Genomic DNA, 14,002 nt, shown 5'->3' with positions numbered 1-14,002 from the left:
AAAAAAAAAAAAAAAATGTCGGTCAGAGTTTCCCAAAGCCCAAGATGACGGCCACAACTCAAAGATCTTCAGTTGACTGTCACAGAGGAGAGAAGAAAGTAGAACAATATTCACATTTTAGGAGCTAGAATCAGAGATTTATTTTACTTTATTTCTTTAAAAAAATGCCTCAAAGCGATTATGCAATTATCAAAATAGTTGGCACTTAATTCAGTAGTTGACAACTGATAGCTTAAACGATTATTCTTTTGCAGCTCTAGTGCTGGTAGGAGCAAATGTCAAGTGAAACCTAACTGCTGGTAACCTCTGCTCTCCCTGTGAGGCGTTTCTTTTAGAAACACTAGGTCAGCCAAGAGCCTCGCTATAGTACAACACAGACAATAGTGCCACGATGTTGCGACACCGTTTCAAACCTAATGTGAACAATCCTGAGGGCGGTTCGGTTACACTGTTACACACTTTGACCTTAAAACAAACTATTAGTTCCCGTGACAACAGAAGCAGGGATACTGCTGTCTGACGCACAGTCATAATAGCACTTCTGACTCAAGTGCGCATTTAAATTTCCACCCATGCCACAGAGCTCCTGTGAGCGATCATATGTGTGAACACAATCACACATGGCTGAATGCATGTGTGATTGTTTGATAATGCCCCGGCCAGTCTCACAGGCACCGTGCATAATCGCGTTAGGGCGGGAATTGCACAACAATGTGGGTCTGGGTAATGCCTGTGGTTTGGGGCCCTCAGCAGTGAGCGGTCCCGTTAAAAAAAAGTGTTTGCTCCTCCTCACTCCCTGTGTGTCTGCCCTGAAGCCAGTTCACATACGCGCTGAAGCTACGAGAAGTTGATATGACAGCGCATTTTTCAAGTGTAAAAAAAAAAGCGTTAAGGGCTTTCACTTCTCATTCGAATGTTGAAATTATTCAAAATCCATACAGCGGTTCCTCTTCTCACACTGTAAAAAAAAAAAAAAGAAAAAAAAAAGAGATCTTCCTGTTAACCCCACGGGAGATTTTTCCAACATTCCAACATTTCTGACTGATGAGAAGTTGTGGTAGACAGAGCAACAGCACATTCTGTGAAAGAAACTGCCAGGCCTGGGCAAACGCTCTGCCAAAACAGACAATCACGTGCTCTCGGCCTGCTACTACCAAACCCCGCGCGGAGAAAAACAAAACAGTCTGACTCATCCCAAATGACTGTTTACCTGACCACGCCGCTGGATGTCAACTCGTTTCTTTTTCTTTTTTTACTCCAGAGTAGTGCAGCCTGCGTGGGCACCTTCTCTCTGTGCTGTTGAAGGAGGCCCTACTCTCTGCCAGGTATCTTTTTTTGTATATCACTTAACACTCTCTGTGAAGTTACTTTGTGAAATGGGCACTTAACTGGGATTTTCCTGGGTCCTTTCCAGTGAGATAAAGGCTATATAAAGGTTCACGTTACCAGCTGTAGAACCAGCTGGGTCTTATACTATAGTCAGCTATTACTCAAGCTCAGTAAACATACAGTTTGAATAGATCGTGCTCAAATTGAGTACGTTTAACTTTATTTTCATCTCTCTTATAAAAACTGGTTCCAGGTAGCTCTGAATCCAATCCAGTGTCACGGCAGTTTGTGAAATGGTCACGTTATTTAATCTATTGATTCGTGTACACAGGCACGTTTTTCTCGGGTTTTTTGGTGGTGGCCAGCACGAAAATGTAAACTAATGTATTTCAATGGGAAGCATATGTCATGGTCACAGCACCACTACGGTAGCGAGTAGTATGAAATGCCGAACATCCGTGTGAGGAGGTTGGTTGGGGGGGGTGGATGGGTCAAACAACACAGGGCTTTCACCCCGGAGGCCAGGGATCGTGGCCCGCGTGTGGCGTTTTGTTTCCCCGTTGTTGTTTTCCTAATCACAGCCGTCGGGACACCTCACACGGCAGTCTCCCGGCGTGTGAGGCGTCCTTTCCCCGTCCTTCTTTTCCTAAACCCTACTTCCGCCGCTGTCCCGTTGTCGTTGTCGCGTGTCCCCCAGAGACCGCGGATCGTGTCCCGGGGTGTGACGTTTGCTTTCCCCGTTCATCTTTTCCTAAACCCAACTTCCGTAAAGATGGTTCCCATTTCGTGCTGGCCACAAACATGAGATAAACGTAAAAATAACGTGACCATTTCACAAACTGCCGTTTTTTTGTTTTTTTTAAGCAAAAACAACTTAACATTCAAATAATAATTATAGAGATAAATAGAAAATAAGTAATCTAAATAGAAAACTTGGTGAAATATCCTTAATTCTAGCCTAAATCTAAATGAATCTATTAAGGGATTTCAAAAGCATTGTCTACTGAAGCACTGAAACTCATTTTACAACATTTCTAATAATCAGAAAATGTTAGGAAAGATGTTTTTGTTTCAGCTGTCAAATATTTCTCCTTCGGTGGCTCAGATGGATGCAGCCAGAAAGTTCTGGATGCAGGAAAAAGCCTCGACCGAGTCCTGGAGAAAACCTTGACTGAGTTCTGTTTGGCTCAACATCTGGAACATCAAAAAGCAACGTCGACCCCCTGCAACTCCACTGTGGTTGTTTAGTTCTATGGAGCAACAGCAATCTCAATTATTGCCACTTTAAAGTCAACCTTATTTGCATGTTACATTAAATGTGCATGTTTTTTGGGGGGACATTTTGAGTGAAAAAAAAATCATTGTGTTCACAATACAGTCTGGCATGCAGAGCAATGACACAAGTGAATCTGAACTCGTAAAGCCTCTTCCACTCAGACGGACAACCAGACAGACAGACATGATCTGCTGCGTGAGGTATGCAAGTCTCCCAGCTTCTGCCGTTGCCCGATGGATTCCTCCGATGGCATTCTGGACCACGCTGTTAAAGGTTTACTGTGAAACACTGACCCCAGACAGCAGCGGCACATGGAGTCAATTGTCAATACAGTACTCGTTTAAAGGTGGAGCGATGTGATGGCAAGGGTGGGTGTGAGCGTGGCTGGATCCATAAATAAACATGTGTGTGTCACACGCAGACATAAACACTATTCGATAGCCCCTGCTTTCTTTTTTATTTCCGTCTGGTGAGGTTCGAGGTCATTAATAGCCTAAAATGTTTCCTGGAAGAGGGAATGAGAGACAGACGACAGCAGAGAGGAACGCCGGGGCTGAGAGGTAAACACATGTGGAGCGGGACAGAAGGACAACACGAGGTTGTGAAACAATCTACAGGGCTACTAGTTCCACACTGTTGCCCAATCAGATCAGTGTGTGGATGGGCACAGTTACATCACTTTGAACATGACACTACTTTTCGCTCATCTACGTCACAAATGTATACCATGCTGAGCCAAAAACACCTCAACAAGTGGACTTAAGCAATTAATTTTGACAATTTAAGTCACTCGTTGAAAGAAAACAGACAAACATTGACTGTTTCTTCTGAAATGGGAGGAACGTATTGGTAGGGCTGGGCGATAAAACAATCTTGATATGGGATTGCGATCAAATTCAGTGATTAACGTTGGACGTATTTTACTCAATATGGATAGATCTAACAGCAGAAATAAACGCCATTCCATTTCAGACGGTGGCAGTAATGCGCACCAAAAGTTGTTTGCCAACCGCCAAAAAACGTCAATAGTAGAAGAAGAAGAAGTTTTTGGCTTGCACGTCAAAGTGAGTGGAACCGAGGAGCATGGGCACGAAAGCAACGGTGAAAGTGAAAGTGAACGTGCGTTATCCTCCAAAGCTGAGGAAATTGTTGACAAAAACGTCAATTATACGGAAGCGCAGATTAACGCAAAATATGCCGTCGGTCGGTGTCGACCAAGACGGGAAACACAACCAATCTTTTCTGCCACTTGAAAAGGTACCATCCCAGCAACCACACCAAGAGTTTGAAAATGCGGGCCCATGTTAAGTTTAGTTCAACGTCCCAGTGGTTCTTCTGCTGTTAGCAGCGCTAGCTGGGCGGAAAAACAACAATCGTGTCGTCATTGCCCCGTATGAAAAGTGAATGTGATAGTAGTCACAGCTTATGGTTTTATTTACATTATTTGCATTTACATTACTAACTTAGTACTGTTTTGTTAAGGCAGATAAAGCATGTTTGCAAAGTTAAATGTTATTCCTTTATCACAAAATATACTCTAAACTAAGCCATGTTTGCACAGTTCTAAAGTTTAACTAACGAACCCTGTGCTTTCTTCAGGCTTCAGTTATTATCAGGATACTGTCAAACTGGCAGCATTATCAAATTATATATCATGAAAAATATCGATATTGATTCATTTGGAAACTATTATCGTGATCATATTTGTTTGCCATATCTCCCAGCCCTTGGTTTTGTATCATTATAAATGAAATAGGCTTTGGGTTTTGAACTTTAAAGATGTCACCTTTGGTTTTTGGAACTTGTGATGGGGATTTCCACTCTTTTTTTGAAATAATATAGACTCGACAATTTGTATATTAAAGGAATAAGTAAGCAATATGTTAACTGAGAGTGAGATTAAAGACTAACAGGTAGTGTTCATCAATACTTCTCACTGCTGCTAATGGTGTGCCAGTGGCAATTCTGCACATCAAAGCACTAAGTGTGTGTGTGTGTGTGTGTGTGTGTGTGTGTGTGTTTGTGTGTGTGTGTGGGGGGTGGGGGGCGGCAGTTTTAAGGAGATACTGGATTGAAATCAGATGGGGAGAGAAGGAAAGTCAGAATATCAAGCCACAATAAAAAAAAAAAATATATATATATATATAACAGCCTGTGCAGAAATGTTCCCTGTGTCGGCCTGTCTGTCTGCCATCATGTCTGTCTGTGCATCTGCCAGCAGCAGGGCTTTAATTATAAGGCCCAGGTTATGTGCATGCGCGCACACACACACACACACACACACACACACTCACACTCACACACACACACACACACACACACACACACACACACACACACACACACACACACACACACATCTCTAACACAGTGCCTCACAGTTCCGCTGACTAACCAGTGGCACCAGACTTTGGCCTGCGGCTCCCTGATTCCAGTAAATGTCTTGTTATGCAACTCCTAACAAGTGTCACCCAGTCTGAACTTAGAGCAGTTTGAATCTCTGCTTCTCTCCCTCTCTCTCTCTCTTTATCGCTTCATTTTCTCTGAAGACAGTAAGCGGTGGGCGAGAAGGGGGGGCAGTAACCCTTTACAACACTAAGTGTGCCCTGTTTTGTGCAGAGGCAGAAAATCAGGAATGAAGAGGCAGGCGGCGCAGGCAGGAAATGGGGAGGAGGGTGAGGAGAGCTCCCCCAGCTCTTTGCCTGAGAAACACAGCTGCCCCTCATGTCTTGGGGCAGTGCCAAGATTGGACTCCTCGACTGCCTCAGGGGGGTGAGGGTGTGTGTGTGTGTGTGTGTGTGTGTGTGTGTGTTGAGCCAGTAGAAACAGGAGGACTGCTGTTCTATCCAGCTCCCTGTCCTACTAATACACATTCAGACTAAGAGAAACACAGTTTGGGATTGGTGATAAAACACAAAACGGAGGTACAATGTGACTCAAAGACATAATTATTAATCAATTAAACCTAAAGCAGTTAAAATTACCCTTTAAAGTAACAATCTTGGAGATTTTCATTTAAATAAATGTCACTATCTATCTCTGAACGCGCTAACATGACGGCGACTGAGCCTATGGCCGACTGATGAGAGCCCTTACGTTTGCAGTATTACAGTATGAACTGGGTGTCTATGGCGACATTCCCGGGGAAAGAAAATCACAAGCGGGCACCGTTAGTGACACGTTCTCTATAACCCAGCAGTGGTTGGTCCACCACAGAGGATAGGCAGAGCTAGCACAACCGACTTGCTCTTCAACTGCCAACTGACTGATGTCAAGCAGGCGACACACTGTTTGGATCTCTGGGAAGTGAGATCCAAAAACACACCTTATACTTTACCACATAGCGCCATAGGTGCCGCCAAAGAGAGCGAAACGGAGATCTCTGAGATTGTAACTTCAAGCAGGGCTGGGCAACACGTATGTGGTACCAATGTGGTACTCCCTTTGATTGACAAGATTTTGTTTGTTTTGCCTCATCTTATCTATAACTGTTTAAATATTGCTATTGTTCAAGCCAGTTGCTCTGTAAACTACATATTCTATTGTTTTCCTCAGTATAGTTCTAATGCATTGTCAATGGGTGAGATTAAAACACAGTCTCTGGAAACCTGTCTTGTAATGCAAGCAGCCAGATAAACCCAATGCAATGACACAGTCGGGGTCAGCACTACACCGACAAATCAGACGATATGAGCTTATTGCAGATATATCTGTTATCGGCGTACTGTGTGTGTCGGCCGATAAGTAACACGAAATTGCAGACAGAAGACTAAGTTTGGGGTAATTTAGAAACATTGTCACCTCTACATAGTTTTTCCACCAAGGAGCACTGACAAGAATAACTAATAATTATCCTGGTGGATGCCGCAAAAGGCAAAGTGAAGCCTGAAGGTAATGAGATGGTTTATGTACTCAGATGGACTCTTTAAGTTGTCAGTGTAACTAAATGAAAACAAGACAACTTTGCATTCTGGACATCAATCATTCCCCTAGTCAGGTCCCTGGGATCAATGAAAAAAAAAATTAGAGATGCCCCACACACACACACACACACACACACACACACACACACACACACACACACACACACACACACACACACACACACACACACACACACACACACACGTATCCCAACTTGCTACATCCCGACCTATCTGAGCCTCTCCTCTCGCTGATACCTGCAGTGTTTACTGTAAGACCATTGGAGTCAATGGGTGCATTTACATGGTAATGACCCTAGTGTCACTTCCTGTGCAATCTGCTCGGACTTACATGTTTGTCTGCTCCGGCACAGTTTGTTTTGAGATCCGTGGGAGTGTTTACCAGCGTAGGCTGAGGAATTCCAGGTCAAGAGAGCGCCACGTACAGAGAAAAGCTACAACCGAATTGATCCTGATACTGACATCAAAGAGCACCTGAGCCATCCAGCTCCACTGGCTGGAACCAAATATTTATCCTGTGGTGACATACGCATGGTAGAGAAATACAAGAAAGAACAGATTTTTTTTTTTTTTGCAGGTATGCAAGGATGTGTGCATAATGTATATATTGTACAGTATTAAAGTTATAGAGCGCGACGACTGTATATTAATGAACTTCCGTTACATTCAAGCCGTTGCCAAATGAGTTGCTACAAAGCTAATTAAGCCTATCAGCTCCACACAACTCTCTCTGTATTTCTCAGTATGACTATGTTTAGAAAATGGTGTGCAATTTGTGTGTGTTCTGCAGCCTGAAACACTGTTTGTAAGACTTGAACATTTTATGCCGTGAAATAAAGAACAGGATGTATTAAAAATAAATAACCCGCTTCGCAGAGAGGTTTGGTGATACATAATTTGGGCCATCTGCTCTTCTTCCTGTTGACGTCCTGGTGCCAGGGCCAGTGTCCAGTCCACTCGGAGAGCTTCTCCAAGCCGGTCCCACCTGGCACAACTGTCCTCAGAATTCACACTGTCGCAGACGGCCTGAGAAGTGTGGAGGCTGTCATGACTCAGTTCAGACACGACCGACTGTTGGAGGATCGGCAGCGCTGAGAAAGAGGCATCGGACCTCAAACAATTACAGAGCAGACAGCCTTAATCATAGATTAATGGAAACTTAATGCACTTCAGCCTGTTCCCTTCAAGAGAGCCCCATCTGTTCAGAGAGATCAGTCACATGGAGAAATGATCCGTGGTTAACTTCAAAAAGACTCTACCTAAAGTGAATTACAATCAGTGTTTGAGGGTGTTGAACACTCATTGGTGCCTCGAAACAAAGCATTTGTGTTGTGTCTGTTGTCGTCGTGATCACTGTCTTTACAGCACAAAAGAAGCAACCACAAACTTCACTTATGACATGACACTCCACCCAATATTTCCACAAACCACAGATATATATATATACATATATGTATGTATAGTTCGCATTTGTGTTGTTTTATTCTCTCTTGAAGATAGAGCGAGTGAAAATCAAAGGGTGTTTGTTAATTATTTTTAGTGCTTTTGTTTGAATATGTAAGTTTTTGCAAAGCTGGTGTCTTTGGAACGAGATCTGCCACACAATTTACATATTTTCGTGTTTCCATTCAGTCGGGACAGAAGAAGATGAAAAGGCTATACTGGAGAAGTTTACAGAAAAAAAAAAGATATATATTTTGTTAAATTTTAAATGGAGAGAATCAATTACTTGAATACTAAATAATTAATTTAGCCATCTGGAAACTACTATTTACATCAAATGGTCATTGAAGAAGAAACAACACAACAAAAATCACATGGCTGGCCACAAAATTACCATTTAACATTTTCGTCTTTCCCTAGCTTCTCTCTGGTTCTTAGGCTACTTCATAAGTAGCCTAAGAAGAGACAATGTGTGATAGCCCCCCTGTGTGGAACCGAGGGAAGCTCTATGAATAACTCCCGTCACAGCAGTGAATGGCACTTTGCTTTCCCACAGTATTACTCAGTCTACACCCCCAACATGGCAGGATAAGCAGCAAGCCCAGGCGTTGGCTGACTGAGCGCCCCTCTCCAAGCCAATAATCCCACAATAACGGTTAAATAGACGGAACAACACTGAGAAACTTTACGGTTTATTTTAGACACAGACATTTTCACAGTCTTTGTCACTGTGACTCTGCTGCATGCTTTGCAAACATGTCAATGATCTACTATTGTCTGTAATGATGTATTAACTACACTCTGCTATATAATAACTTTCTAATTACACTGTAACCAGTGAGTATCACTGAGTAAGTGTTGACCGTAGCCATGTTTCATGGTCATCAAGGTGCTGGTGCTGCTACTGCTGACAGTCCTTGGGCCAAGTGACAAGTCTCCTTCCTCATCAAAAAAAAAAAAGATTATTTCATCATAGACCTTTTTCATGGCAGACATGTTGACATGTCATAGTAGGAAAAGCACAGGTGTGTTCAAACCCATTAATGATGGCTGCATTCCACTTAGGAGAGGCCCTGGTATTGTGCATGCTGACTCACTGAAATATCTTACTGGGACACTTGATGGAATTGAGCCATCGTTAAGGTTATCAATTTCAGCTGTGCTTTTCCTACTATGACAAGTCCAAATGTCTGCTGTGAAAAAAGGTCCATTGTAAAGTACAAAATGATCATGGTCCTATCTTTAAAAGTCCACAACAGTCCTGATTTTCCTCTCTGATATGCCGCAACCTCCGACTCTACTTGGCTAACACTCTAGGTGTTTGAAACGTGGCCTTGCCACACACTGCCCAAAGATTCTTTATTCAGATATCCTGTGGTCCTCGGAGATGTATTCACACATGAATGCATTCCTCTTAATTCCTCTTTGTTTAATTAACAATAAGTATTGGGATTATTCACTGCTTTTTTGGAAAAAAATGTTGCTCTTTTCAAGCACAATGTCCTTAACGGAAAGCAACACACACACACACACACACACACACACACACACACACACACACACACACACACATGCACACACGCACAGTTTGACTCTGGTTAACACGGAGTGATCAGAAAAGCACATTTTAAGTTGAAAGCACCATGGCAAAAATCCATAATGTACGATAGATGCTGAACCTTTTAAAGGACCAATGTGTATGTTAATCAATTTTTAATCGTGATTACGATTTCTGCTCCTAACGACCCCAAAAACAGAGTACTTGAGAAAAACAATTATTTTTGCACATTACGATTTGCAAGTCAACTCTTATTTTGGTCCCGTGTTCTTAATGAAGAATAAAAAGCTCAAACGGGAAAAGTATTAGGAGAGAAATTTCACAGTTCAAGGTGTTTTCACTGTTGATTTGTTTAACTGTTTCACTGTTTTTTTTCTTTTTTATTCAATAATTACGGAACGTCTTTCCAAAAGTCAACGAGTAATCGTGTAAAATTATTGTGATTTCAATACTGACCAAAATAATCGCGATTATGATTCTTTCCATAATCGAGCAGCCCTATGTTTAGTTTAGTTTATTAGTTTATTTGTCAGGGACCATGCACAGTTCAAGCCCTGTACCAGAGTTACCTATACAGCTAATTTACATCTGTAAAGGGCAAGGGAGATAAAAGGACAATATAGACAATACAGACAATACTATCAAAACAGATAGAAACAAACAACATATAACAAGCATTACATAACGTATAAACCAGTATACAAAAATATATAAATTCCATGTTCTAGAAAGACCAATGATCACATAGTTGTTTCGCCTTCAGCCAAGTCTTTAAGGACATTTTTAAACTGCTGAGACTTACACAATCTCTAATGTGAAGTGGAATTAAGTTCCACTTTTTATGCTGCTGTAAATGAAAAAGCTGATTGACCAAATGTAGTCTTCCTAAATCGAGTGTAACAGTCACCTCTTACCGAAGCCATGGAGACCCTTACAGTAAACAATATAGAATGATTTGATATTGTTTTTCTTAAAAGGACCAAACCTACTTGGACAATATCACCACATCTGCCCAGTACCTGCTTTGTTTAATATGTGTAGCCTATTTCCCCACACTGAAGGGTTTTTCCACTCTCATATCATTTGACTGACAGGACTATGTTTGACAGCTCAACGCTGCGGTTAAAATGGATGAATATGGAGCAGGGTCTTGCTGAAAACGGGATTTGTGCTCAGTCAACTTTTTGATTTCAATGGTTAAAAAAGAGAGAAAGAAGCAAAACCAGTGCATGGCAAAATATGTACGTTTGGACTGAATTCTTATTTGTATCTGTCTTTGTGATTCAGTAAAAAAAAACAATAGAAAAGACATTTTTGCTGGCATTTGTGCCTGACATGAATGTGTCACCTCCCAGCGCATGACTCAAACACTGGAGCCTGCTCTGACAGGGGAAGACAAAAACCTTCCACAACTGCTTTACATTTCACTGGCAACCCAGACAGCCTACAACACAGGGAAGCCGTAATAAATCTCTCAATGTGTGACTACAGGCTCAATATGATTTCCTGCTGGGAGAGTAGACAGTCATTAATTTATTGTTAGACACCACTGAAACTATGTGTCTCCAAAGGGAGGTTTACACCCTTCAATAGTGTTCAGTGGGAGGGCCTGCCAAACCACATCAGAAATTTAAAGTCCCCCTCTTGTGTAATGTTTTGGATAGTTTCCAGGGCACATGAATGCTTCTGATATCTCCTTGCGACATAGACGTCCAAACACAGCTTCATTCAAGGCACACACTCTGGTATGGAAAACTGTGATTTAGCCTTAACAGCTAGCCTTACATTCTAAAGTTCCATGTTGAGTCAGCAGACTCATATAAATCACATACTGCAGGGACAAGTCAGATGACTGATGTCTAATGTCATGGTTGCAATTGATAGATGACAATGAGCGGGGAACATGGTTTCACCAGACCATGACTGTGAGCAAATGATAAACAACTTTACAGATACTTAACTCTTCATGCGTGCTCTTTTGTAAAACATTTGTGTGTGTGTGTGTGTGGGGGGGACAAGCATAGATGATGGAGATTAATAACAAACAACTGGGATCAAAAAGCATTATAAATAGATACAATACACTGACTATTGAACGCAACAGAAAAGCCAGACATCCCTGGAGGGATATTACAGTGATACCACAGGAGATATAGAAACATAACATAACTTGTGTGCACAATTAAGTCCCTGTGAACCCACTGGGTTAAGAACCACAAGCACAACAAAACGGCCCACTGCAAAACTTTGTACGAGAACTGGCACAGGCAGCTGCTTTACCAGGCATCATGCTGTAAACTCCCAACACACACACACACACACTTACGCGCACTGTATCTCGTGGATAAAAGTACCAAAAAAAAAAGAGGGAAAAACGTACCTTCCAGCCTGCAGAGCTGTTGCTGTCTCCTTTGTCCTTGAAATAAGGCACACTCTTCACCATCCAGTCGTAAATCTGAGATAGAGTTAGTCGATTCTCAGGAGAACTTTCGATAGCTTTGGTTATGAGGTCTGCATATGACATATTCCCCCATGCGTTTCGCCGGGAGGAGCTGCTCTTCCTCTGGGCAGCGGCGGCAGCTGCGGCCGCGGCCGCCGGGGACGCCGAGCCGACCGGGGAGGAGAGCAGAGGCACCTGCTGCTGCTGCTGGTGCGGGAGTTGCGGGTTCGGGTGCTGATGTTGTTGTTGCTGCTGCTGATGCTGTTGCTGATGTTGTTGCTGTGGAGCTTGATGGTGGACGCAGTTCTCCTGACACTGGAACTCGGTGCACAGGATGACAGGCTTCTGCTCCGCGAAGTCCTCGGTCTCCTCCAGCAGGCTAAGGTTGTTGATGAACTCGTTGCCGGTGGGCTCCTGCTTCACAGACGGCACCGGCGAGGACGTGTTGGAGTCTCCCGGGTTGATAAACTCCGGCCGGGGCAAAGGCCAAGTGCACGACCGGGGCCGCGACAGGGGCTCAAAATCCGGATCGATTTCCACCAGGTGTGGCTGTTGGGCCGCTTCCGCCATGGTCGAGAGGTGACGGAGCCAAGTGTTACAATGTCATGTAAATGTGACGAATGTCGCCCCTCAGAAGTCGCAACTTCGTCTTTGAAATGAGAGCGAATACAAGAGAAATCTGTCCGGCAAAATGGTGCTCCGCCCGGGCGCAAAGTCTACACTGAATGTCACATCCCAAACCGGTACAACTCTAATAAAACAGTAATAAAAAAGTGTGTTTCTAAAAAGACTTTTCCGGTGAAAAAAAGTTGCGTGAGTGTCCACAGTGTGTCGACCCACTGGTTTGTTGTTGTTATCCAGTCGTAGTGATGTCCCGTGTGCGCCCCGTACCGCCTGTTGACTCTCTGTGTTGTACAGCATGTGAGGATTTACTGGAAGTATCATTTGTCAGCTGACACCGCCCACATTTGATTGACACGAGAAGAGCACCAATGAGAAAGTTGGGTCCTTGTTTTCATTCTTTCGTCTAGTAAACATCTAATCTGAGGACCAAAAAAAAAATGAACTTTTCTCTGTCAACTATGTTTCTCTCACTCTCTGATAATATTGCGATCAGCTCACCGGTATTTGATTTCAAATGAAATGTAGCCTAACATTTCACACGTTGCAGAGATTAGTGATTAGGCCATATTACTTTCCCTTAGATCTCTGTGTTTGGATGTATAAAACACTGTAGCTTTGTCACACGGTGATACAATTGAATTCATGTAAAAAATGTCTTCTCATTTCTCATATCTTTGGGTGAATTGTTCATCTGCCATCTGTTATTTATGGGAGATGACAACAAGCCATATTTCTCGCAATTTACATTTGAAATGAATACAGCTCCACCCCATACTCCTCCTTTTGAGAAGGCTATAACAGTTTCTAAATAAGTTATCCACGTAAAAGAATACGCTACTATTACTATTACTGCTGCTGCTGCTACAATACTCACAACGTATACCAATTCAAAGTATAGAGTTGACAAAGTGTCTACAACACCTACAAACAAATATTAACTGAAACATTCACAAAACTGAGATAAACAGGGCTACATTAAAAAAAATACTGATAATACCAACTCTGTATAATAAAAAAACAAAGACTTAAGAATATTTTGATTGGAAGACATGAGAGCCTCAGTGTTAATTTAATGCAACCAACCAGTTCCTGTCTTCAGCTGGAGGTGTACTGCTCCTGGGTGCTTTGTTGGACCAGAAGCTGTTTGGGTGTCCTCAGCCATCTATGGACTTTATTGACATCTTGTGGCTTAAGTAGGTATCACAACCAGACACAGCCATTATACCAGCTCTTCCGCGTTTGGCTCGCTATTTAGTCCGCGTGACAAAGACTAACGCCACACCAAAACACAAAGTTGATTATTTATCATCAGTGCTCCATTTACTCATCAGCTACTCTGTGCTGTAATTTATCAGCTATCAAATAAAATGTGAAGATATGAGTTAAAA

At 42.6% G+C, this 14,002-nt stretch overlaps 1 protein-coding gene across 1 annotated transcript in view; it reads right to left on the bottom strand.

Annotated features, from left to right (window-relative positions):
- The window catches only part of foxo1a (forkhead box O1 a), a 32,341-nt gene extending 19,450 nt beyond the window's left edge, over positions 1–12,891 (bottom strand). The window contains exon 1 of the mRNA XM_028574534.1: positions 11,931–12,891. Coding sequence (XP_028430335.1) covers positions 11,931–12,560 — 630 coding nt within the window. The 5' untranslated portion in view covers positions 12,561–12,891. The remainder of the gene's footprint in view (positions 1–11,930) is intronic.
- Between the last annotated feature and the right edge of the window lie 1,111 nt (positions 12,892–14,002).

Source organism: Perca flavescens, chromosome 3 (genome assembly GCF_004354835.1).
Source record: "Perca flavescens isolate YP-PL-M2 chromosome 3, PFLA_1.0, whole genome shotgun sequence".
NCBI lineage: Eukaryota > Metazoa > Chordata > Actinopteri > Perciformes > Percidae > Perca > Perca flavescens.
Note: the sequence above shows the minus strand (reverse complement) of the source record. Positions and strands in the feature narration are given on the sequence as shown.